Source organism: Xenopus tropicalis, chromosome 4 (assembly GCF_000004195.4).
Source record: "Xenopus tropicalis strain Nigerian chromosome 4, UCB_Xtro_10.0, whole genome shotgun sequence".
In the NCBI taxonomy this organism is placed as follows: Eukaryota; Metazoa; Chordata; class Amphibia; order Anura; family Pipidae; genus Xenopus; species Xenopus tropicalis.
The window spans coordinates 90,698,184-90,721,113 of NC_030680.2; the positions used below are offsets into that span (position 1 = coordinate 90,698,184).

Below are 22,930 nucleotides of genomic sequence, written 5' to 3' on the forward strand. Positions count from 1 at the left end.
AGGCAGTACTTGTCCCAACAAAAATATGGAGGACTAAAGACCCTACCAGGTTCTCCAGTGACTGAGCAGATTTAGCAATTGGTAGCAGAGTCGACCCAGCCAGCCACCTCACACACGAACATGCACATGCGCGCCATTGAGAGGGGAGCGACCATGAACTCAATGTGGGGGTAAGAGATTCAGGACTAGGGGTTGGCAACAGAGGTACCTGCCTAGTGCCCCCCTCACTGTTGCACCCTAGGAAGGTGCCCCTTCTGCCTACCCCTAGTCCCGGCCCTCATTGGTAGGGACTTTGTTAGTCCTCCCCATGTCTGCTTGGGTTTCCTCCCACACTCACAACTGGATCCTGTTTAAACTGACCCTAGTGTGTATATGTGTTGTTTGAATATGATAGGAAACTTTAGATTGTAAGCTTCAGTGGGGCAGGGACTGATGTGTTGATTATGAACAAGTGTGGCATAAACATGCCAGTGCTATATAAATAAAGGATAATAAAAATAATAACAGCTGTGAACCACAGCTTAAGCATTTGAGTGCTGTTGCCTTTTGATCTAGCTGCACCGTGTGTTGCCATTTTCACAGCATATATCAAAAGCCAACATGAAAGTGTAGATTCTATATTTCCAGATTCTGTGCTTACTGTTACTGAAGAGTTAAAAGACCAGTATTACCAAAAGCAAAAAACTATTACTCTAACTTTAAATTCTATATTTTACACGTACAAAGATCAGGGATCTGCTCCCTGATCTGTAGCACCTGCTCCCTGTCACCCACTTGCCACTCTAATTCCCCCCTGCATGTCACTGTGTGTGCATGCACGCACACACATGTGGGTGGGGGGGGGGTTGAGGGGGGTGTGGGGTGGCCTACTGGGTTGCCTGGACAGTTAGTTTTTTATTGCACTGTGCTTGGTATCTTTGCTGAGTACAGGGTTATACTGTACTACAAGACCAGCAGAGAATCTCGCTATGGCATACCTCCCAATATTTTGAAAACGGAAAGAGGGACAAAAATAAATGCTGCGTACAGTGCGGCAATTTTTTTTACCATGCCCATTTTTACGACCAAACCCCCTAAATACCACTCCCATTTGATTAAATTTGGCAGGTTATTTAAAGTTGGAACACATTTCTGGGGTTTTTGGGGTCCTGTTTTATGTGTTATGACAGTTTTGCTGAAAAGGTGAAATTGCCCTTTAAGCTGTGAGTCTCAGTTCCCCCAAGAGACCTGTTTAGCTTATTAGTTACAATTGTATCTTTTTACCTTTCTGGGCTCTGCCAAAAGCTCACTTATTAAAAGGGAGAAACACTGTATCTAAGTGCAGGTGACATTTGTTAAGATTTCTGGGCTCAGCCAAAAGCTACTTTTAATTAAATTTGTATCTTTTTTAGCTTCAGTGCAGGAGATGAAAGGGAAATGAGGGACTTTTCAGTTACAATCCGGGACTGCGGGTTGAGCTGTCAAAAGAAAGACTGTCCCGTGAAGATCAGGTCAGTTGGGAGGCATGCCCTATGGCCCAGACCCTAGTGGACCACAGGGTCCATCAGCTCATTCCTTCCAAAGGCTAACACATACATATAGTTTAATACTTACTACAAATAATCTTTGTAAGAGCCAATTTCTCTTGCGTATGGTGCAACTAAATATAAAACTTATTTAATAAACCATAACCAAAAACACTGAACCTACAATACTGACACTCTGTAACTTAAGTGCCTGCTCCTTTGATTCTAGAATCTATGACACATAAAGAGTTTTCATTTCAGTCTATTAGATTCAGTAAAGCTAAGGTCTGGGCTGGGTGCAAATATAGTCCCTGCCCACCACCACCAGCCCAATGAATACTGTAGTATCTATCTATGCATTTGCCAGAAATGACAGATTGCCAGTCTGGTCCTGAGCTAAGATAAGTGTAAGATGTGTAAGAAAAAAGTGATTATTTATAATCATTCAAAAGTGATTATTTATACCATGACTTTTTGGGAAGGTGTGTTACCTAATCCCTTCCTTTTTTCATTCATTGAATACTGGGAGGGTGGTACCAGACTATCCGTTAGTACCCCACTTTTCTTTTCTTTGTTCTTTCTTGTCAGTATCCAGTGTTACATAGCAGGAAGTGGCTGTAGTCGCAAAACTGCAACTGCCTTCAACATGTCACTGTCCAATATCAAGTGGGGAGCCTCTGGCTGTAATACAAGTACCACTGCTAATATCCAACACTGAAGTTAGTTGTTTTATGACACGTACGGTGGAGAGCCACCTGCTTACATGCAGGAACATAGTTGCTTCTCATTATCCAATGTTACTTATCCAGTTGTCAAGTGCCTTCATGGAAGCAGTTATTAGGGGTCATTTACAATGCCCCATGCAGTGTGCAAAGTGCAAACACAGGGAGCAATCAGGCATTGTTCTGATATTAAGGTGAAATACCCCTTTAATTGGCTGCTGATGAAACTGGCCCTAGTATATTGTATGAATGTGACAGAGACTGCACTGGCACAGGGACTGATGTGAATGATTAACAGTCTCTGTAAAGAACAAAACAATATGCTGGTACTAAGTAATTCAATAAAACATACGCAAAAAAGATCTATAATATGTTTTCAGTCATTCTGCTTTCTGAGTCACAATGAACCAGCCACCCCTTTTCCAGGTGGGAAGGTGGTTCTCTGGCAGTTACAGAAAAAGCAGCTGCAGTGAGGGCTTGTGAAGGTGCTACAATAATACATGAAGGTAGGTGTTACAACAATACATCAGGAGGCAGCCCTATAGTAGTGATAGGTTGTTATTTGATTACAGCAGGGACATGGCATATTGTAAGAGCTACTGCTTTAATGAATACACATAAAAGAGGGACAATCACGTGGCAGCTGTTTGGCATACAAGACTTGTGGAAATAAAGTTGCAGGAAATTAGCTATCCTGGGTGATAACAAAGTTACTAGAGGTTACTAGAGAAGCAGTAAAAGAAAGCTTCTCAGCTTCACTAACTACAATGTGCACTGCAGGAAAGACATGAGACACAGAAGCAGAGCGGCAAAGGGCGGGACTTGCGTGGGGATTTGCTGCTATTGCAGAGTATTGGTTGTCACTCACAGTTATGACAACTTCCTGTGGGAAAATGAAAGTACACGCCCAGCCCTCGTTTCAGCATAGACACGGAGCATAGAGGATCTATCTGCCACTGTAATATAAGCACGTTTTTAAGAGGTAAAGGCAATTTAAACCAGTATTTTTCTGGGGCGCTTTACATATAAAAGAAGGGGACATACAATACACGAAGATGAGGTTGACTCGCTATATTCCCAATAATATAGTGATATGTTTTGAGAAAGAGAGCGTTTTATATAGTGATCACATCGATATTAGTTTTTACTGTAGTATAGATTTGCTTTTGTTTAGATTTTCATAGAGCATTATTATTAGCAATGAGTACCACGTTATAACTATGCTTTATGGTTTTTGTGCCCCATGTGTAGTGGAAGAAGCATTTTTTTTGGCATATGTGCAAATAGCTTAATACCAAGTTTCAGCATAATATAGTGGCACATATACACAAGTACCATGGAGCCCCTTTACCACAAAAAGAATGTTTAATTTGTCCACTGGGATACAAATCTGGAAAAATATTTCACAATAAGGAAAGTGTTGTTGTTTCCCTGCCACTGTCCTCTGTTATCGTTAACACTTATTTATAATTGGTAAATATAATTCACAGCGCTATACAATAAATAGGTGTATACATAGAACATACTGGTACAAAAACAACCAGGAGGTTATGAGGGCCCTGCCCTAGAACATGGATAATATAGGGCTGTAGATTAGAATTAGTTGATTAAGGTCATTGTAAACATAGCTGTCTTAAGTGACCTAAGCAAGGGTGTCTTGTGCCTTGCATAAATTTACATTGATTCTACTTGTGGGTAATAAAGCTTAGTAAAATAATAATACCCTTGATTGTTTTTATAATAGTTTGCATTTAATTCACTAGCTATTATTTTATTGACAGCTATTCTTAATACCTGCCTAATGGTAAGTCAAAAATGGATTTGCCATATACAATGCTTTTACTTCAGATAATCAACTTCAGACTCTCTTTGCCCAATTCAGGCCACATTTCTAGAAGAAAACCCAATTCTTTCCCTATGAAAAAGGCTTGTCTGTGCTTAAAAAACAATGTTTGTGGTCCTCCTTTCACTTTCAAGTTTATTTTGACTTTCAAAGATAAACATCTACAAATGCATGTTGGTTCTTCACCTGTACCATATTTTTGTATCTGCAGGATGGCCATGGAGTTGCAGGCGGTGGTCATGGCTGTTGGAGGAGGCTCTCGTATGGGGGAGCTAACTGCAAGCATCCCAAAGCCACTGCTTCCTGTAGGAAACAGACCTTTGCTGTGGTATCCATTGAATATGCTTGAGCGGGCAGGATTTGAGGGTAATAAGTTCAAAGGAGTACATTCTCTCCATTTTGCATTTTCTTGATTTCATGGCACATCCAGTACAGCTTTCAAACATGAATCGCATTTTATGGCAGAATTAGCAATGCAATGGAATTAGACTTGAAAGTGTATACGTTTGTGTTTCCAAACTGAAATCTGCCCTGTGTGTACTAACAAGCAGGCGCCCTGCCTGTCAGTGTGCAGTGATTTCCCAGGTCACCAACATTGGGTAATCCCCGCCCCTCTAGGTCACTGGACAGGAAAGTGTTAACACAGCATATAAGCATCCCCCCTCCCACAGCACCTAGTCTATTTTCCTGTCCAGGTCTACAGACTATCTGAGGGAGCGGTCCTTTCAGAGCTCAAAGTTTTCCGGATCTGAGAAGTTGTATGTCAGACAGTCAAACTGGAGATCCAGATGGGGTGAAGTAAGACAGACAGGTAGAAAAAGCCCGGCTTTCACTCCAACTTCAGGAAAGTCACAATGAAGTTCATCCGGTCCAGACTTTAAAGATAGGCGCAAGGTTGCAGCTTTTTCATGGAGTCTGGGCCTCAGCAGTGAGAGATTCCTGGGTCTTAAAGGTTGTCCGAGAAGGGTATTGGCTAGAATTCCAAGAAAGACCCAGAAGAAATGTTTTTCGGAGATCTATACCTCCAAGAATCCTGCAAGCAGAAGTAATTTTTCAGGAATATGTTGATGCGCTCAGAGAATCGGGGGCAGTGGAGGAAGTTCCTCACTCATCCAGGAGGTGCAGGTTCTACTCAAAGCTTTTTCTGGTACAGAAGTCCTCAGGAGCCTTCAGACCGGTTCTGGATCACAGACCGTTGAACCAGTTCATCCATTGCAGATGGTTCAAGATGGAGTCCTTGGTTCCATAATCCTAGCAGTTCCTCCGAAAGCGTGGTTATTAAACCTCGATTTAAAGGATGCCTATTTCCATATCCCTGTGCACAAAGCAGACAGAAAGTTCCTATGGTTTGCAGTGGGGCAGCATCATCTACAGTTCACGTGCCTGCCCTTTGGTCTTTCCACTTCGCTCAGAACCTTCTCCAAGTTAAGGGCAATAAATCAAGTGTTGTTGACTTTTTCCCAGAAAATATTCCAAAGGTGGGTAAAAGTCAGATCAGACAATGCTACAGCCGTAGCCTATATCCAGAGGCAAGGGCCAGAAGTCCAAGTCTGATGAAGGAAGTGTCTTCAATAATGATTTGGGCAGAGCAGAATTTGGCAGGTTTGACCACCTTGCACGTACCAGGAGTACAGAACCTTCAGGCCGACTTCCTCAGTCGCAATACATTAGATCCAAACGAATTGAGTCTAAATCCAGCAGTATTCCAGTTAATTGTTCAGAATTTGTAAGTCCGGAAATAGATCTCATGGCGTCAGCTTAGAACCACAAGTGTCGAAAATTCTTTTCAAGGAATCCTTGCCAGTCCTCAGTAGGAGTAGATGCTTTGCTTCAAGATTGGAGTGGGATGTTCGCCTATGTATTTTTTTCATTTCACATGATATGGAGAGTATCGAGGAAAATAGACCAGGAGAAGGCTCTAGTTGTAGCCGTGGTTCCCCATTGGCCGAGACGTCCATGGTATCCGCTATTTCGGCAGTTGGCGGTAGGGACGCCGTTGAAGCTTCCTCCGTGGCAGAATCTACTGTCACAGGGCCCAGTTTACTGCGAGGAGGTGTGTCATCTATCCTTAATGGCTTGGAAGTTGAAAGGCAGGGGTTGTTAAAAAGAGGTTGCCAGGAAGAATTATTGGCCTTACTGCTAAAATCAAGGAAGACCTCTACCTCTGCGCAATACTATAAAGTGTGGAATTGCTTTGCGCATTTCGCCCTAAAAGGGTTCAGACCCACGAGATCCTGATTCAAGCTTAGTGGTTCAGTTCCTGTTCTCGGGATACAAGAAAGGCTTCAGCAATAGCACATTGAGGGGCCAGGTGTCAGCCTTGTCAGCATTGACAGAAAAGGCCTGCTCAGAGGACCTCCTAGTTAAGAGATTTTTCAATGCTTTGAAAAGGATCCGTCCATATTTTAAACCCAGAGTTACTCCCTGGGATTTGCCCTTAGTCTTAGAGACTTTGATGTCAACTCTGTTTGAACCACTGGAGAAAGCCTCGGACTGGCATGCAACTTTAAAGGTGTTGTTTTTGGTGGCCATAACATCTGCTTGTCGAGTCGGGGAGTTATGCTCTCTCTCAGCTAAAGAACCTCATACTGTGGTATTTGAAGACAAGGTGGTCATGAGGCCAGTCTTCGGATTTCTACCGAAGGCAATGTCCCAGTTCCTTTCTGAGCTGGAGGTGGTTCTACCTTCATTTTGTTCAAATCCCAAGTCTGAACAAGAGAGACTTTGGCATACTTTAGACTTGCGATATCACTTTACTTAGAACGAACAAGTTCATGGCGGAAGTTGTTTGTGATTCCAAGGGGTCCAAGAAAGGGCTCGGCCCCATCCAAAGTGACAGTCAGTGGGTGGATTGTATCCTGTATCGTTTTGGCGTGTCAGTTGGCTGGCAGGGAGGTCCCAGGGGATCTTAAGGAACATTCCACCAGAGCAATGGCTACATCTTGGGCGGCAGAAGCCAGGGCTCCGCCAGAAGCGATCTGCAAGGCAGCAAGATGGTCTTCTGCATCTACCTTTATTCGGCACTACAAGCAGTAGTCCCAGGAAACAAGATTTGGGAGGAAAATTCTCCAGGCAGTCGTTCACTAACGTTCTGGAATAAATTGATTAAGCAGTTGGTGAAGTGCCACCATGGTGACTTGGGAAATAGAGAAATTTTATTTTCTTACCGTAATTTCTATTTCCAAGTCCCTCTTCATGGCAGCATTCACGAACTTCCCTACCTTCAGTTGCTTGGTTACTAAGACTGCTTATATGCTGTGTTAACACTTTCCTGTCCAGTCACCTAGAGGGGTGGGGATTACCCAATGTTGGTGAATGCTGCCATGAAGAGTGACTTGGAAATAGAAATTACGGTAAGAAAATAAAATTTCTCTTTTTATGCAGAAGGAAGCGCATTGCCATTTTCTTCACCGGAGTATATAAGTGCATAGCTGAGCTAAATCAATTACCTATTTATGAACTTGTGACTTCTTTTTCTAAGGATTTGCTATTGAGCCAAAGCTAAAGTTTATGGATTCAATGTATCTCTAATAGTGTTTCAAAAATTCAAGTACCAAGAACCTCAGTCAACAGTATTATGGAGGGCCTAGGTGCACTGCCCTGAGCCAGCAGCATAGGGAGGTGGATAAACTGAATATACAGAACAGCAGGCACTCAAATCCAAGGAATTTTTATTGAAACACAGCCTAAGCTCCACCTTATGTGTTTCATGCTTTACTTAGATCTTAAAGACTGATGATTAAGTTCTAGCTACAGCATGAAATACGTAAGGTGAAGCTAATGCCTGTTTTAGTTTTGATTTAAGGCTGGATTGGAGTGTTCCTTTGTGTGCCTGGTATAAAAGGTTTATCCTTAATATAGTAAAACCCCAGATTTACATTTTTCAAAGGACGATAAAAAATTGGTATAAAAATCTTTGAAATGCATTATGCATTATATATTTGTGGGACCACAAATAATGGTGTAAAATGAGAGAGAATTTAAAATCATGGGATGCAAAATTTAGGGTTTCACTGTAGTAACCTATTTGTTGAAAACAGAAAGAAGGTATCAGAAAGTAAAATTTGCATGCTTTAGAAGGATTTATAGATGCAGAGATACAGTTGAGTGAAGTGGTATTTTATTTTATAAAGCCTTCTAATTAGAAATAACACTGGCAAAATCAGGCACTTTATTAGAAATTACTGAACTATGTGTAAAAAGAATTGGCTTTCCAGTGTACCACTTACTCTAGAAGTAGCTATTACCGTTCCTCTTTTATTTCTGTTAGCCATGAACCTCTTCTAAATTTTTATTAGAGGCGATAGTGGTGACTACTAAAGAAGTGCAAAGAGAGGTGCAGAAGTCTTTTCCAGACACCAAAATGAAACTGGATATCGTGTGCCTTCCTGAGGATAAGGCCACTGAGATGGGCACTGCAGATTCCTTACGCCATATCTATCAGAAAATTAAGGTAAATCCCTTTTGCAAAGCAGCACCAATGTTCACACCAGTCTTCATGACAGGGACAGGAATATTCTGAGAAATTAATATTCCTAAAATTCCCAAAAGGGAATATTTCTTCTCAGATCTTTTTTTAGTAGATTGTATGTTTTGTTTTATGCATGTGTTCTGGTGTTAAATATTTAACAATTTTAATAAAACTTTTCTTCCTTTATTTCTCAATTCATTTTCTACAGACTGATGTTTTAGTTACAAGCTGTGACCTTATCACGGAGGTAGCGCTGCATGAGATTGTTGATTTGTTTCGAGCCCACAATGCCTCAGTCTCTATGTTGATGCGGAAGGCATCAGAGCCCATCGAAAATGTTCCAGGGCTGAAAGGGAAGCAGAAGGCAGGTGAGCAAGCTTTCTGGTGAAAACAAGATGTGGATTGTACAATAGGTACCACAAGTGCAACTGCTTCCAGCATGGGTCTTAAGGTGCACAGTTTTTCGCTCCGGCACTTGTCCTTACGGCACTGGTAAAAGAGCCATTAAATCTTTTAAAATTGTATTGCCCTGTAGTATCAGCTGATAAAAGTAAGAAAGGGATATTCCCAGAAAGGTGAAAATTTATGGGTTAACACAAGTTAAGTGTTCAGAGTCCATGTTGTTTTTTTTTTGCTCATCTTTGAACCAATTTAGCAAGACAGCCTTCTTTTTTGCTGTGTTTCAGTGGAAGAACGAGACTTTATTGGTGTAGATGACAAAGGAACCCATCTCCTGTTACTGGCAAATGAGGAGGACTTGGATGATGGTCTGAATTTAAAGAAGAGCCTTCTTCAGAGGTAGGTCAGCACTTATGGAACTTAAAAGCTGTTAAAGCAGTTGAATATAACAGAATTTTTTTATATGTGTATATATGTATTTCTAAAGTATGACATATACACAGTGCTGTATATGTACAATATGTTCATTTAACAGACATGTATCAGTACAGTACAGAACATATACCCAAATACCATTGCTTTTTAGATTATATATTAATATATAATTGTTTTACTGGCACCTTTCAAACAGGGGTTTATTTATCAAATGGTGAAAATAAAGCTCATTGCAGTCCAGGAAAAGAGGACAATTTCACAGCTTTCTTTATTTATATAGTATGTAAGGGCTGAAAGTAAGAATTCACCCTTCGATAAATACGCCCTATGACCTTTTAGGATTAGCAGTGCTTTTACCTTGGATTTGATATAGAACATGGTGACTTTTTTTGTTTTAAAAATAAGAATTATTTGCTTAAAATGGAGAGCTGGCCATCCTTTATTTCTGAGCTTTGTGGATAACCGCTTCCGGGCATGGGATCCTATACTTATAACCTCAAGTGAAAGCATTGCTGCTGCTAACAAGCAATGCGTTAAATGTGCTCCATCTCCTATTACTTCACTAATTGTAAAGAAAAGTGCACACTGTAGGCTCTATGGACTTTTATTAGAGCTGTACAGATTGAATTTTTCTTAGGATGATTTTTTTTTGTGTGTATTAATTTTTATACCATATCCAGTCAATACCATGATTAATGTGGTTTTGTAGTCCTATGTCATATTAGCCAAACACAGACCTTTCTTGACCTGAAACTTGAGCCACTCTATGAAGTCTAGGAAAGGGCTCACACCTGCAAGGCTATCTCTGACCTCTGACTTTTGAACTAATTGACCCATGACCCCTGTCTATCATAAGTGGCATAGAGTTTAATCTCTCAGATCCTTTGTATATTTCTGCATGTGATGGGCAGTAGTTACCATACTTATAAAGCCACCCACTTTTGTTTAAAGCTGCGGGCAAAATGTTCCACAATCATAATTAGGGTTTTTGTTTTATTTATGTTTTTTAAATAAACAGAAATGTATGAGGGGGTTCTTCTCTGCTCATTGCTTGCCCTTAAAAATGGGGTGAAAAATCAACATCATCCCTAGTGCTCCTGAACACATGGTATTGCTCTGTTTATTGAGAATGCTTAAACTGTCTGAAGATGTAAGGCAGGATTACTAAATGCAAACATGAACATAAGCAGTGGTGTGCATACCAAAACTATGCCCACGTGTTTACTGTCTGTTTAAATGGAAGGTAAAACTCTTTCCCTAAAGAAAAGTTTGTTTCCTCTTTATTTTATTTGGGTCTGCTGTGTATACCCAGGCAAATTCCTCTGCAAGATTTATGGGGATTCATTATGTTTAAGGACAGTGGTGCCCACAGAATAAATCAACCAGTGAATCGTCCACAAAAACCTTATCAGATTTATTTTAAAGAAGTGAATTCAGAAATGGGTGCTGTTGAGGGACAGTTGTTGAAAATCATAGCCAACATATCTTTCTGTATTAGTAATGCCACAACCCTGTAAGACTAAGAGTTATGGTTATGAAAGGCGCCCACTATCCCCTCCTGCTTCTCACAGCAGCCCATTAGGTCCTCGTATAGTTACTCCACTATGCCTTCTTGGGTGACAGAATGGTCCCAATTGGTCCTGGTAAGTATCAGGCTTTAATCTTGGTTACTAAAGTGAGTTTTGTTAGCATGGTATTAATGCCATTCTTGTGCTATTTAATATCATGTGACAATTAAGAATGTACCAGTGCATTATACTCCTAAATGTAGAAGAATTGTACTTAAAAAAGTTGTTTTGGACTGATTTATTCGGTAATTCCCCCTAAACCCTACAAGTCCCGCCCATTTGTTCCCCTTTCTGCTGCCTCCTTTCCCAGGCTGTGCAGGGGGGCCAGCGGAAGTCAGCACACTCCACTGTAGGATAGAAACCAATCAGCAAGCTAGGCTGACCTAATGGGAAACTGAAGCCTGTCTTTGCTTGTGTGACTGCAGGGCTGTGATTGGCTATTCCTTTCCTACTGTGCTTCTGGCAGGGACTGTTAAAGGAAAAGTAACACTAAAAAATTTTAAGTAAAAAAGCAGGTATTTTCTAATAAAGCATTCAAAATAATAAATGGTGTGCAGGATAGGGCAATAATTGGGGAAGGGTAGAATAGATTTTTTACTTCAAAATTTATATAGGGAGCTGTATAATAAAAGTCCTTTTCAAATTAAACATGACAACCAAATTTCTTTCTTTTTCTAAAATGATTTCTTAGGGTGGCAGGTCCCCTTTAATAACATGTAGTTTGTCTCAGTCATATCTTTATGTGCTAACCTATGATCATGAGTAAATCTTAAATTTAGTTTATTCCTGTATCAGCAAATAAGCCTGAAACATGTAGAATAAGGCTGAAACTAAAAGGTAGGCACTCATTTAATAGCGAAAAAGGGCCTTCCCCTTGTCTTCTGGGATACGAAGTTTACTTTATTTATTGGACAGTATTGCATTGCACAGCTTATTAGGTTTTTATTTTGCACATGCACTAATAAAAATACATTGTGACACTCATTGTCATGGAATGTTATTGTGTCATAAACTTACAGGAACATGGATATATCCATTCTCCCCTGCAGGTACCCTCGGATCCACATTAAAATGGGGATGGTAGACGCACATCTGTACTGCCTGAGGAAATACATAGTGGACTTCCTGGCCGGCGATCAGTATGTAGCTGTAGGATATCTCTCTTAACCCCTTCATGTCTGCTTCTTTCTGACAACTCACTTTAAATATATTTCTAAATAAGTAAATGGATTTATGTGACTAAGTGTTGCAGTGTTTAGTGTTCAGTGCTACTATAACTTAACTTATCTTTTACTCTGTCTTTTGTAGCTCATTTAGCTCCATTCGTAGAGAATTAATACCTTACCTAGTAAGGAAGCAGTTCTTGTCTTCATTGACCTCACAGCAGAAGAAGGAAGAGCAGGAAGAGCTTAATGGAGGAAAGGAATCTATGCCAAATGGTATGAAAATGCATCATTCACTTTGGCCTCCTGTCTGTGCCTGCAGATAGCATTAAATGTTTTTGTGACAGTATGTATTATGTTTCAGTCCAGGATGTACATAAATGTCACTGTGTTCCTAAGATAAACATGCTGCAATTGTTATGTTGTAGTCTTTGTTTTGATGACAGATATCTATAGCTTTATTACACAAGATAAGCTGTTGGACAGAGCGCTGGAAATGTCCTGCTGGAATGACCATCGTGGTGATATGCGGGAGCCATACCATGGGAGCAGACTTCGATGTTATGTTCATGTGGCTGGGAATGAGCTGTGTTGCAGGGTCAATAGTCTGGCTATGTATATTGATGCCAACAGACAGGTGAGACTTCGAGTCATACTGTTTCTACAGTAAAGTAGAAGTAATAATGGATTTATTTACATATTCAGAGAAATACACATACTAAAATATATAAAGGGGCAGGTGTATTCACACAGATACAGGTGCTATCGCTCCTTAATGGCAGTTATATCTTGTATGGCTATAACTAACACTTAGGACAGTAGAAAGCACACACAAAATGAGCAAACAATATAGAGTTGTAGCTAGATATAATTGCTGACATTTTGTATGAAACCCACTTACTACACAGTTAATTCAAGGCTTTGCAGGGGATGCACCCGTTTTCATGAAAACACTCCCACAGTCTGTCTGACTTTTTTTACAAACTTTCTACTTACAAAAGATATCTGAAAACATAATTAATTAAGAGAAGCTTACCCTCATTTAGTTTAGCCTTAATTTCTGTGTGCTGCTAAATGCAATACCCTGTGCTACAGCTCTCACATTGCTTACTTCCGATCTTGCCCATTTTCATACCTTGTGCTAGAACCCCTTCCATTTATAGATTGCAAGCTCTTTTGGGCAGGGCCCTCTTCAGCTCTTGTATTGGGTATTTGTTGCTTTGTATGTAATTCTATATGTCCAATGTATAAACCCATTTATTTTACAGCGCTGTGGAATATGTTGGTGCTTTATAAATACATGTTAATAATAATATATGATTCTAAGCTGTAAACCAATTATCAGGAGAGATATGATAAGATGGTTTTTTCTTGCTCAAAAAAACAGTTACTTTTTAACAAGGAGCTGAGCATATTTGTATCCAGAAATTGTAACCTTATGTTATTTTCAGTTTTTTCTGCTCATTATTCTGCAGCTATCAGAATCTAGCAATGGCAACAATACCATTTTGGCCATTGTTCATTACATGGTACATGTTGTAACTATGTGTAGTAGGTGTTTGCCAGTTACTAATCCCTCTCTGTCTCTTTGCTGGGGTACCAGACTACCCATGCTCTCTGACATAACTGTCTGAAAATTACCCTTATGATGAAAAATATATTTCAGTCTTGGCTAAAAAAATGAATTTTTCAATTTACACCTTTATTGGTGCACCCCATAGATCTTCTCTTGTCTTTGTGTGTTACAAATCAAAGTTGAATGTATCTTGACGGTTCTCCATTAGAAGGAAATTAGAGTGTGGGTAGTCAATCATAGCTCTTCTTTAATTTAGGGAAAGTTAAACTGCATATTTTGGGGAAATTTATATGCAGGGGGTAGAAAAAGGAACTTTTGAAGACACATTTTCTGTGTATTTAGAGGTGTATACTGCAGGGGGAAATACCTGTCTTGGGATTATAATGTTAAAACATCACTTTAAATACAGTACTGCAGATTTGCAGGCTTGGTAGTTATCTCTGAAACTTACTAATTCTTCCCCTTTTCTACCCACATAGGTACCACGGCTATTGTGTGAGGTGTCTAATGAAGACCCACGTGTCCATCCATTGGCTATGATCGCTGACAAGCTGATGGTAAGAAATATTGGTTAGATGTCCAGACTTTACCATGTAGTGCCATTTTAGGAATCGCAGATCATCTTTGTATTTGGATCAGTCTTGTTTTGATTATTGTGCTATATCACAAAGGTGAAATCTCTTGTCTATGGCACACAAGAGGTCCACAAGTGCAGTAAGCAAAATGAAAGCATGTTTATTTCCACTGCAGCATTTTTTTAAAAAAATTCCAACGTCATTGCTCTTTCAAAGGGCCAGTGCTCTTGATGCGAATGTGTTTCGCCTACTGCAGCTGTGCCAAATATGCCAAAATTATTGAAGCTGTATGTGCACTTTGTTCGCTGAGGGAAGCCTTTTGCTACCACCTGGCCCTGAGGTGGTGGTGGCAGCTCCTGGGTTTCCCTGCATCAATAGGCGTAGCAGCACTCAATCCAGAAAAGAAGACAGAAAGGATTGAGCAGTGCCAAGCACAATTATATGGAAATGCATGGCACATTTTGACACAAGAATCTTTAATGAAAGTGGTTTTACTTTCAACTAACTGCTGGGAAATTACAGATGTTAACCCTTCAACAGGAACTGCCTGTTGTATACTTAGAATGCAGTTGCCTATCACTAGTGGTGACAGGTGGGTTTTAGTCCCAAAATATTCAAATGTTGCCTTGGGTGATAGAAGGTTGCTATTTACCATGCTGGCACATGCATGCCTTTAGAGCAAGTGCCTGCTGTGCATATGTTTAACCATGTTTGAATGTTAAATTTTACATAACTTGATACTGTTATGGAAATTTCGGAAACTGAAAGTCGTTTGAGGTAAATAGGTATGGTTTATTAGACATGTACTTGGGTTCTGAGCAACAGATAGTCAGAACAAAGACAGCACTGGGCTTTTATAGACTTTGACATGGTAGTATTCAACATAATTACGTATGATTATGGGTGTTACCGATTTGACAACTGTTCTTACGCCACAACTGGTGGCACAGCCCTCAAGGCCAAACCAAGGCTAGCTTGAGACCAGCATCCATCCAAGTCGGGGGGGGCGGTGCCTGCAGCTGGGCTCTAAACAATAACACAGTACATAGGTGATAAGACCCACTTTAGAGGTTTAACTCGATTGGTACCAGATTGAAAGGTAACATAAATTGCATCACAACATGCTTCATGGACCACTGAAGGGGATGCATAGGAAATCTGCCTACACAGAATTTATTCTTTATTAATACACTCTTTCTTTAGGTGGGTGCAGACAGCATGATTGGAGCACAGACACAGGTAGCGGAGAAGAGTTCTATAAAACATTCTTTGCTTGGGTCCAATTGTACCATCAAAGATAGAGTGAAGATAACAAACTGCATTATAATGAATGAAGTCACAATTCAGGAATGGTAAGTTTTCTTATACTTCTCGCTTTTCCCCCATAGAATTGCAGTTATGCCTCTTGCCACTAGATAGAGCCCCGCACAACTGAAAGAAAATGCCATTTTTCACACAGATGTGCCTGACAGAAAGTCAAGCACACAGAAAATCCTGGCAGCAGTAGGATGTAAATGAATGCTTTAATAATTGTTGTTAAAAAGTTTTAACATAATTATTTGTATTGCAAAAACAAACTTCTCTTGCTACTTATTTATGGAGGGAATGGTGTTTCACAAGTATGTAACATCATGATTTTTTCCTTCCTATAACATTTCACAGTTGTTTTTTGCTAAGTGCCATAAGCCAAGTGACTGCTAGCTTTTGTGTGTTTCAGACACGATATAACCATACCTGCCAGCCCTGTTTTCTTGCATGCTGATGTTTTTGGTTGATCTTTGACTTCCCTATTATACTATTGTTAGTGTTTGAAATATGTACAGCTACTAGATGTTCATGAATTTAAACACATATAGGTGTGTGTGCTCTGGTTTGTTTTTAATGAAACTTAATGAAACTTCTCCATGTACATTACATTACATTAACATTTATTTATAAAGCGCCAACATGTTCCGCAGCACTGTACAATAAGTGTAATGGAGAAGTCTTCATTTGTCCATTATTAATTAGGTCCTCATTTTCCAATTTTGACCTCTGTGATCATTTAGGTCTGTGCTTTATGTACTAGATTACAGGATTAGTTTGTTTATAAGGGAAGTGTGTGTGTGTGTGTGTGTTGGGGTGGAGGGGGCAAGGCCCATGCTGATACTAGAGGTGTTTCATTCTGTTCATGTTAGGTGGTCTGGCAGCTATAACACATAGATCTGTGTAATCTTCTCTCTTCCCCTTCCTCTCCTCCCAGCATCTTACTATGCTTATAATTCCTCTTTTCTTTCTTGTCCTCCAGCCCCCCCAGCAAGGACTCACACATATATAGTGCACCACCCCCAGCCCTATTTAAAAGATCTCTCCTAACCACACCCTCCCTTGCTAACCAGTGGGGGTAGGTCATCATTGCCTAATTATTACATAGCAGATTCAAAAGGGCTTTTTCTAACAACCTAAATGAAATTTCCCTACAGCTTGTCCTTGGTAGGCCTTCCAATAATTTGCAGTATCAAAATGAGCTAGAAAGAAAACGTTTTACAGAGCTCTATTTCAGCAAAACAGGAAAACTAGGGTTATTTAAAGGATGACCATAAAATTAACTTTTCGTTTAATGTAGGCAGTGTTATTCTAAGACAGATTGCTAATTTTTTATATTTATTGAAAAAAAGCCTTTATTTTGCCAAGCAATTTTTTTTGTGTGAAATTGTAGCAGCTATCTGGTTGGTAGGGTCCAGTATACCTTAGCAAACAGGCAGTGGTTTGAATTACAGACTGGAACATAAAGAGGAGAGGACTTGAAAAGAAAAATAAATAATACAAGGTTACAAAAATAAGTAAATTGTAGAAATGTTTTAATTGCCCAGCTTTATTTGAGCCCCCTTCTTTAGCTAAGACTCCATTGCAATGCAGAGTACAAAAAGGCACAGATAAAAAAATTATTTATTGTTATCCTTAAAAAAGTGCAACCATATTCCACAGTGGTTTACAGAGATTATACGCCAGTCGTAAGCCTTATTTCAAATATTTATACCGAATCCTGTCATATGAGACAAATACTACCTGTTCCTTTTAGCTCTTGACTGGATTGTGTTAGCACAGTTAATGTATAGTACCAACAGGCAGAAACTGAAGGATCACTATGCAGTTACTACTATGCTATCTAAACACTCGCATAGATAAACTATATATACCAATGTGCTCTCAGTTACTTTACATTACTTACATTTATGCTGTTTGCAACTTTACCTCAAGTTGCCCTTTACTAGTTTCTTCTGCTATCTTTACCCCTGGTTACTTTCATCGTATTTTCTTTCCTCTGACTGTCTTTACACCTGCTCAATCTAACCATTCTTAAGGTGGCCATGCATGGGAAAATTTACGCTGCCGAGTAGAGTCCTTTAGACCTATTCGGCAGCTTATTAGGCCTCACCGATCAGTATCCATATTGCATATTAACTAGCCCTCTTTCCTTTGTATCTTGCATTTTATATGCATATTTCAGATTACATTTCCACTTTCTGTCTCCTTACAGCTGTACAATCCAGGGCAGTGTAATATGTAATAATGCAGTGATAGAGAGTGGCGCAGATATCAAAGACTGCTTAGTTGGGCCTGGTCTGCTAATTACCAGTAAAGGTAGGTATTGCTAAGCATTTCTTGTGTACTGAGACACATGCTTTGTAGGACTGCGACCACTAAGGGGCTGATTTACTTACCCACGAACGGGTCGAAATGAGTCCGATTGAGTTTTTTTCGTAATGATCGGTATTTTGCGATTTTTTCGTATGTTTTGCGATTTTTTCGGATTCTTTACGAATTTTTCGTTACCAATACGATTTTTGCGTAAAAACGCGAGTTTTTCGTATCCATTACGAAAGTTGCGTAAAAAGTTGCGCATTTTTCGTAGCGTTAAAACTTACGCGAAAAGTTGCGCATTTTTCGTAGCGTTAAAACTTACGCGAAACTTTGCACCTTTTAAGTTTTAACGCTACGAAAAATGCGCAACTTTTCGCGGAAGTTTTAACGCTACGAAAAATGCGCAACTTTTTACGCAACTTTCGTAATGGATACGAAAAACTCGCGTTTTTACGCAAAAATCGTATTGGTAACGAAAAATTCGTAAAGAATCCGAAAAAATCGCAAAACATACGAAAAAGTCGCAAAATGTTCGTTTTCAAGTCGGAACTTTTCCAATTCGGGTCGGATTCGTGGGTTAGTAAATCAGCCCCTAAGTGTTTAGCCATCGACTTGGGTATCCATATTAGGTGCTGTTAGACAAAACTATTCAGGATTCCTGCAGAATCCATAAAATGTACACATGATTGCATAGGCATAACTAGCACCAACAGACACTTGTGCTGCCCGGACTTGCTGTTAGTTTCCCATTCACCTTATTAAATGTCTGTCTACTGAATTGAAACCAAAATATGGCTTTGTTGAATTAGGGAGCTTATTCTGTCTGAGTTTATAAAACAATGTAGTTAATGCTAATTGTCATTTATCTACACTGAGAAGCACTTACTCTTTCTTTGCCTGATGGAACTTCAATATAATAACTGAAGCTCTGGCATTGAAGGAGCTGAGGCTCTGGTACAGAATCCTAATGCCAATAAAATCCTCTATCCTGGTTCCCACCACAGGGGTGCTTGCATGAACGCCTCTGCAATACAGCTAAGTGCTTTGCCATTGTAAAACATTGTGTAAATACAAGCCAGCATTATTGGAACTGTCTAAAGGTTTGTGTCAACACAGTTTGAGCGCTTTCATGGTTGAGCTGATGGACCACCTATGAGCCTAGACTCAACAATCTGACTGGGTCAAGTTCAGATGGTATACTTACACAGGTGTAGCAGGGATAGGGACAAAAAAACAAGAGAGCTGCCAGCTGAAGTACAGAACAATGAAAAACATATGTGCAATCTGCAGCCCTCCAGCACTTATTTGGTTACAGCCCTCAGCTTTCTTGTCTGTAAGAGTTGTAGTTCAACAACAGTTAAAGCACAATATCTGTAATAGTACCATATGCATAAAAAGCCTGCAGTTGCTACAAACTATTGTCTTCAATTGTCTGTAAATTATAGACCGACTTTTATCTTGGACAGGTATTGGATTTATTTTCCAGAATGGTTGGGAACCTAGGTTTTTCGGGATGATTCATAGCTTTCTGGATAGTGGGTTTCCAGATCCCGTAACTATACAGGATATATGTATTAATAAATATGCATATATTATACTTTGTATGGTAACAGTGTTATATGAACTGTTACAGAGAACATAGTTAAAATTCCTGGGCAGTGGGAGCCATATTAAGGGGTTCACAAATATGTTTGCATGATCTACACTGTGCAATAGTGAAAGGGGTTCTCTTAACAGAATGGGGTATATTTTAGCTTAATTGCAGTTATACCATATCCCGTAGCGTCTTACTTAAAGGACATGTCAACCCCAAAAATAATTTTTTGCATAATAAAAGAAAACTTTATTCTAAGCAGCTTTGCAATATACATTCATTTCATATTTGTAATGTTTTTTTAGTTATTTGTATATATAACTGCTATTAAAAGCAGTGTTTTCCTGTCCTTTCTATTCCCTGCCCTGGTGGCTCTGGTGTTTGAACCAATGTAACACAAGCAGCAGATTTACAGACCTGACTGACTGGAGGGGCCTAGCACTTGCAACATTGTTTAAAAAGTAACAACCATGAGTTCAGCAAATGCTGCTTTCTATAGCAATTACATTTACAAGAGTGTTGACATGTCCTTTAAATGAACATTCCTAATTTTGGTTTAATTTGCCTTTTATTTGTTATAATAATAACATGTCGATGGCAAAACTATCTGATGGATGTTGTCTGTGTTTTTAGCAACCTTGTGAGATATGTTTCTCCACATTACAGAAATAACCCAACTTTTCTGATGGATTTAAAGTTTTTTTCTATTATTTGTTTTTTTTAAACAAAAAAAGTCAGTGTATTGATAAATGTTGGTAGACACCCCTTCTAATTATTGGAATTTACTGCCGATGCAGGTGCCATTACATCATGCAGTAACATTCATGACATTGCAATGCTTCCTACCTTGCAGCAACAGTTTGGGAAAGGCCCCTTCCTGTTTCAGCAGGATAATAACCCTTTGCACAAGTGAGGGCATAAAGAATTGGTTTGCAGAGATGGGAGTGAAATAACTTGACCGCAGTGCTAAACATCTGTTAGACTGGAACCCCAACTGCAAGCCAGGCTTGATTGCCCAACATTAGTGCAGAACCTCTTGCATGTGAATAGAAGCAAATCTCATCAACAGTGTTGGAAAGAATTCCAAGAACAGTGAAGGCTATTATAGCTGAAAAGGGAAGACCACTTCATATTAAAAAATGTTAGACCCCCCCAGTGATTGTAATCACTTACCTGATACCTTAGGCCGGTGCTCCTGTTAGCAGAAAACTGCACCGGGTACTTCTGTGAGAGCGATCCTCTTCCTGCTTCCTGTTTCTTTGCATGGGTGCTGAACTTTGCACAGTATAGTAAAAAGGGCAGCTTTTGTGTTAAACTTCGGCCTCAGGATTTTTAGGAAAGAAGAAGAGGATCACTCGCTTGCATGTACCCTGGGCTGGTGCAGTTTTCTGACAGGAGTTTGCATACGTCTGGCAATGTATTATCATGCTACTTATGAAGGCTGCATGGATCAATTGAAGCACATTTTTGTATGTCTGTAACATTTTACAGTATATACAAATTGCAACAACACATACAAATTGCAAATATGCGGATATAAGTTATCTTACCAGGCAAAACCATCATTCTGTTGTGTTTAGTTTGTCCCGCAGAGTCTTTGCATGGGCACCAAACCTCAGAATTGAAATAATACCTAATTGTATGAGTGTCTTGCAGAAAGTTTTCTGTACAATTATCAGATTTTGTTTATACCTGTAATCATTGGGTGAGGAAGCTTGAAGGGAGTCTTTTTATTCTTGATTTATAACAATTGTAACCCTTTCCTGTTTCTGTCTCTCCAGCAAAACGAGTCAATGAAATAATCATGGGCAATGAGCAGCTGATGGAGATCTAACGAGAAGGCCATTCTGCTTCATTTTCAAACTCTTTCCCTTTCTTATTTATATGAAATAAAATCTTTGGAGCCAACATAAGTGCTGTGTTCATGGAACTTTCAGGAGCATGTGTTAGTCATGGCTCACATAAACTCCTGGATTAGTTGCATCACTGAATTCTGCAATTCCCTAGGTACTGTGTTTCGGTACAGTGATTCAGGGATAAGCAAACATCCGTTTTTGCACAGGTTGACCTGTAACTAGCAGTATAGCTGTCAGGTGATGTTTTAGAGTTGTGTGATCAACATTTAGAGGGTCCATATTTTCAGTGAACTAAGAGGCATACTACACATGTATGTATGTATGTATGTATATCTTTATTTATGAAGCGCCATGTACGCAGCGTTGTACAGTAGAATACATTAATACAAATGGGGTTAAAGATAATAGATAAATACAAAGTATAACAATAAATACAAGATACAGTTGCAATAAGCTAAGAGTCAGACACACAAGAGCATAGAGGTCCCTGCCCCGAAGAGCTTACAATCTAGATTGTATATCATTGTATAACTACATATAGCATAGGTTGTATATCAGTCGGAGCTGCCATGACACCTACCTTAAGCTCACCATACAAGGGCTGATAAAAGCTGCTGACTCAGCCCAAACAGACTGAATTAGCAGCTTATATGTCTGTGAATCCACAGGGCCCATTTATAACCTGATTGTTGTTCGATTTGGCTCACAGCATTGGTGACCAAACTCAGTAAGGGCTCTGGCACACGAGGGAGATTAGTCGGCCGCAACAAATCTCCCTTGTTGCGGGTGACTAATCTCGCGATTTGCCGCCGCGTATGCCATCCCACTGCCGGTGGGATGTCATATCAGGGAGATTAGTCGCAAGCAACAAGGGAGATTTGTCGTGGGCTAATCTCCCCGTGTACCAGAGCCCTAAAGATTCAGTTGCTGGCACCTTTGCCAAACAAGCAGACCTTACTATGTATGCTCAGCTTCAGATATGATAAATCTGAACATTGAGATGTCAGTAGGTAAATCACCATCTTGATATGACCACTATGGATGTTGCTGCTATTGTGTTCTATAGAGAACTGGCAAAATTGCCTCTTGACTTCAGACAGGTTGCCATCATTTGATGGGTCCTAGTGCTAAAACAACAAGGTACTCCCTACCAAAACTATAAGCGATTTTCTGGTTATTATCATGTTACATCTAAACTGTAGGTGTCATTTGCTAACAGAGCTTGTTTTGGGAGATGTCAATTTTTTTAATGCCAAACATCAGGTATTCGAAAAATGGGGGAAAACACATTTAAAAAAAAAAAAAAAAAAAAAATATCTGATAAATTGCTAGTGTACCCCTTAGTTGTACTAGAGCAAAAATATATTTCTGATTACATTATGTATACATTAGAAGATGTTGCTTCCAAAAGCAGAAATGCAGAAATAATATTGGCTACACATACAATCTGCAGTTACATGGTCTCTGTTATAAACTGCTCAGTGCTATTTCCATAGGAATCAACTGAAAGTAAATATTGCAGGCAGTTAACTACAGAGCAGAGGAACTAGCTACAATAATCATAACTGTAGCAAATTATACGTGAGATGTAGAATCAGT

The 22,930-nt window shown here is 39.6% G+C and overlaps 1 protein-coding gene across 1 annotated transcript; it reads left to right on the top strand.

Moving 5' to 3' along the window:
- The first annotated feature begins 3,114 nt into the window (after positions 1-3,114).
- On the top strand, positions 3,115-21,388 carry eif2b3 (eukaryotic translation initiation factor 2B subunit gamma). Its single transcript, NM_001016997.3, is given in 12 exon segments — positions 3,115-3,209; positions 4,282-4,436; positions 8,369-8,523; positions 8,750-8,909; positions 9,228-9,339; positions 11,993-12,082; positions 12,252-12,382; positions 12,553-12,743; positions 14,162-14,239; positions 15,461-15,609; positions 17,778-17,881; positions 21,257-21,388. Coding segments are annotated over 11 exon segments (1,377 nt in total). The 5' UTR covers positions 3,115-3,209; position 4,282; the 3' UTR covers positions 21,310-21,388.
- The last annotated feature ends 1,542 nt before the right edge of the window (positions 21,389-22,930 follow it).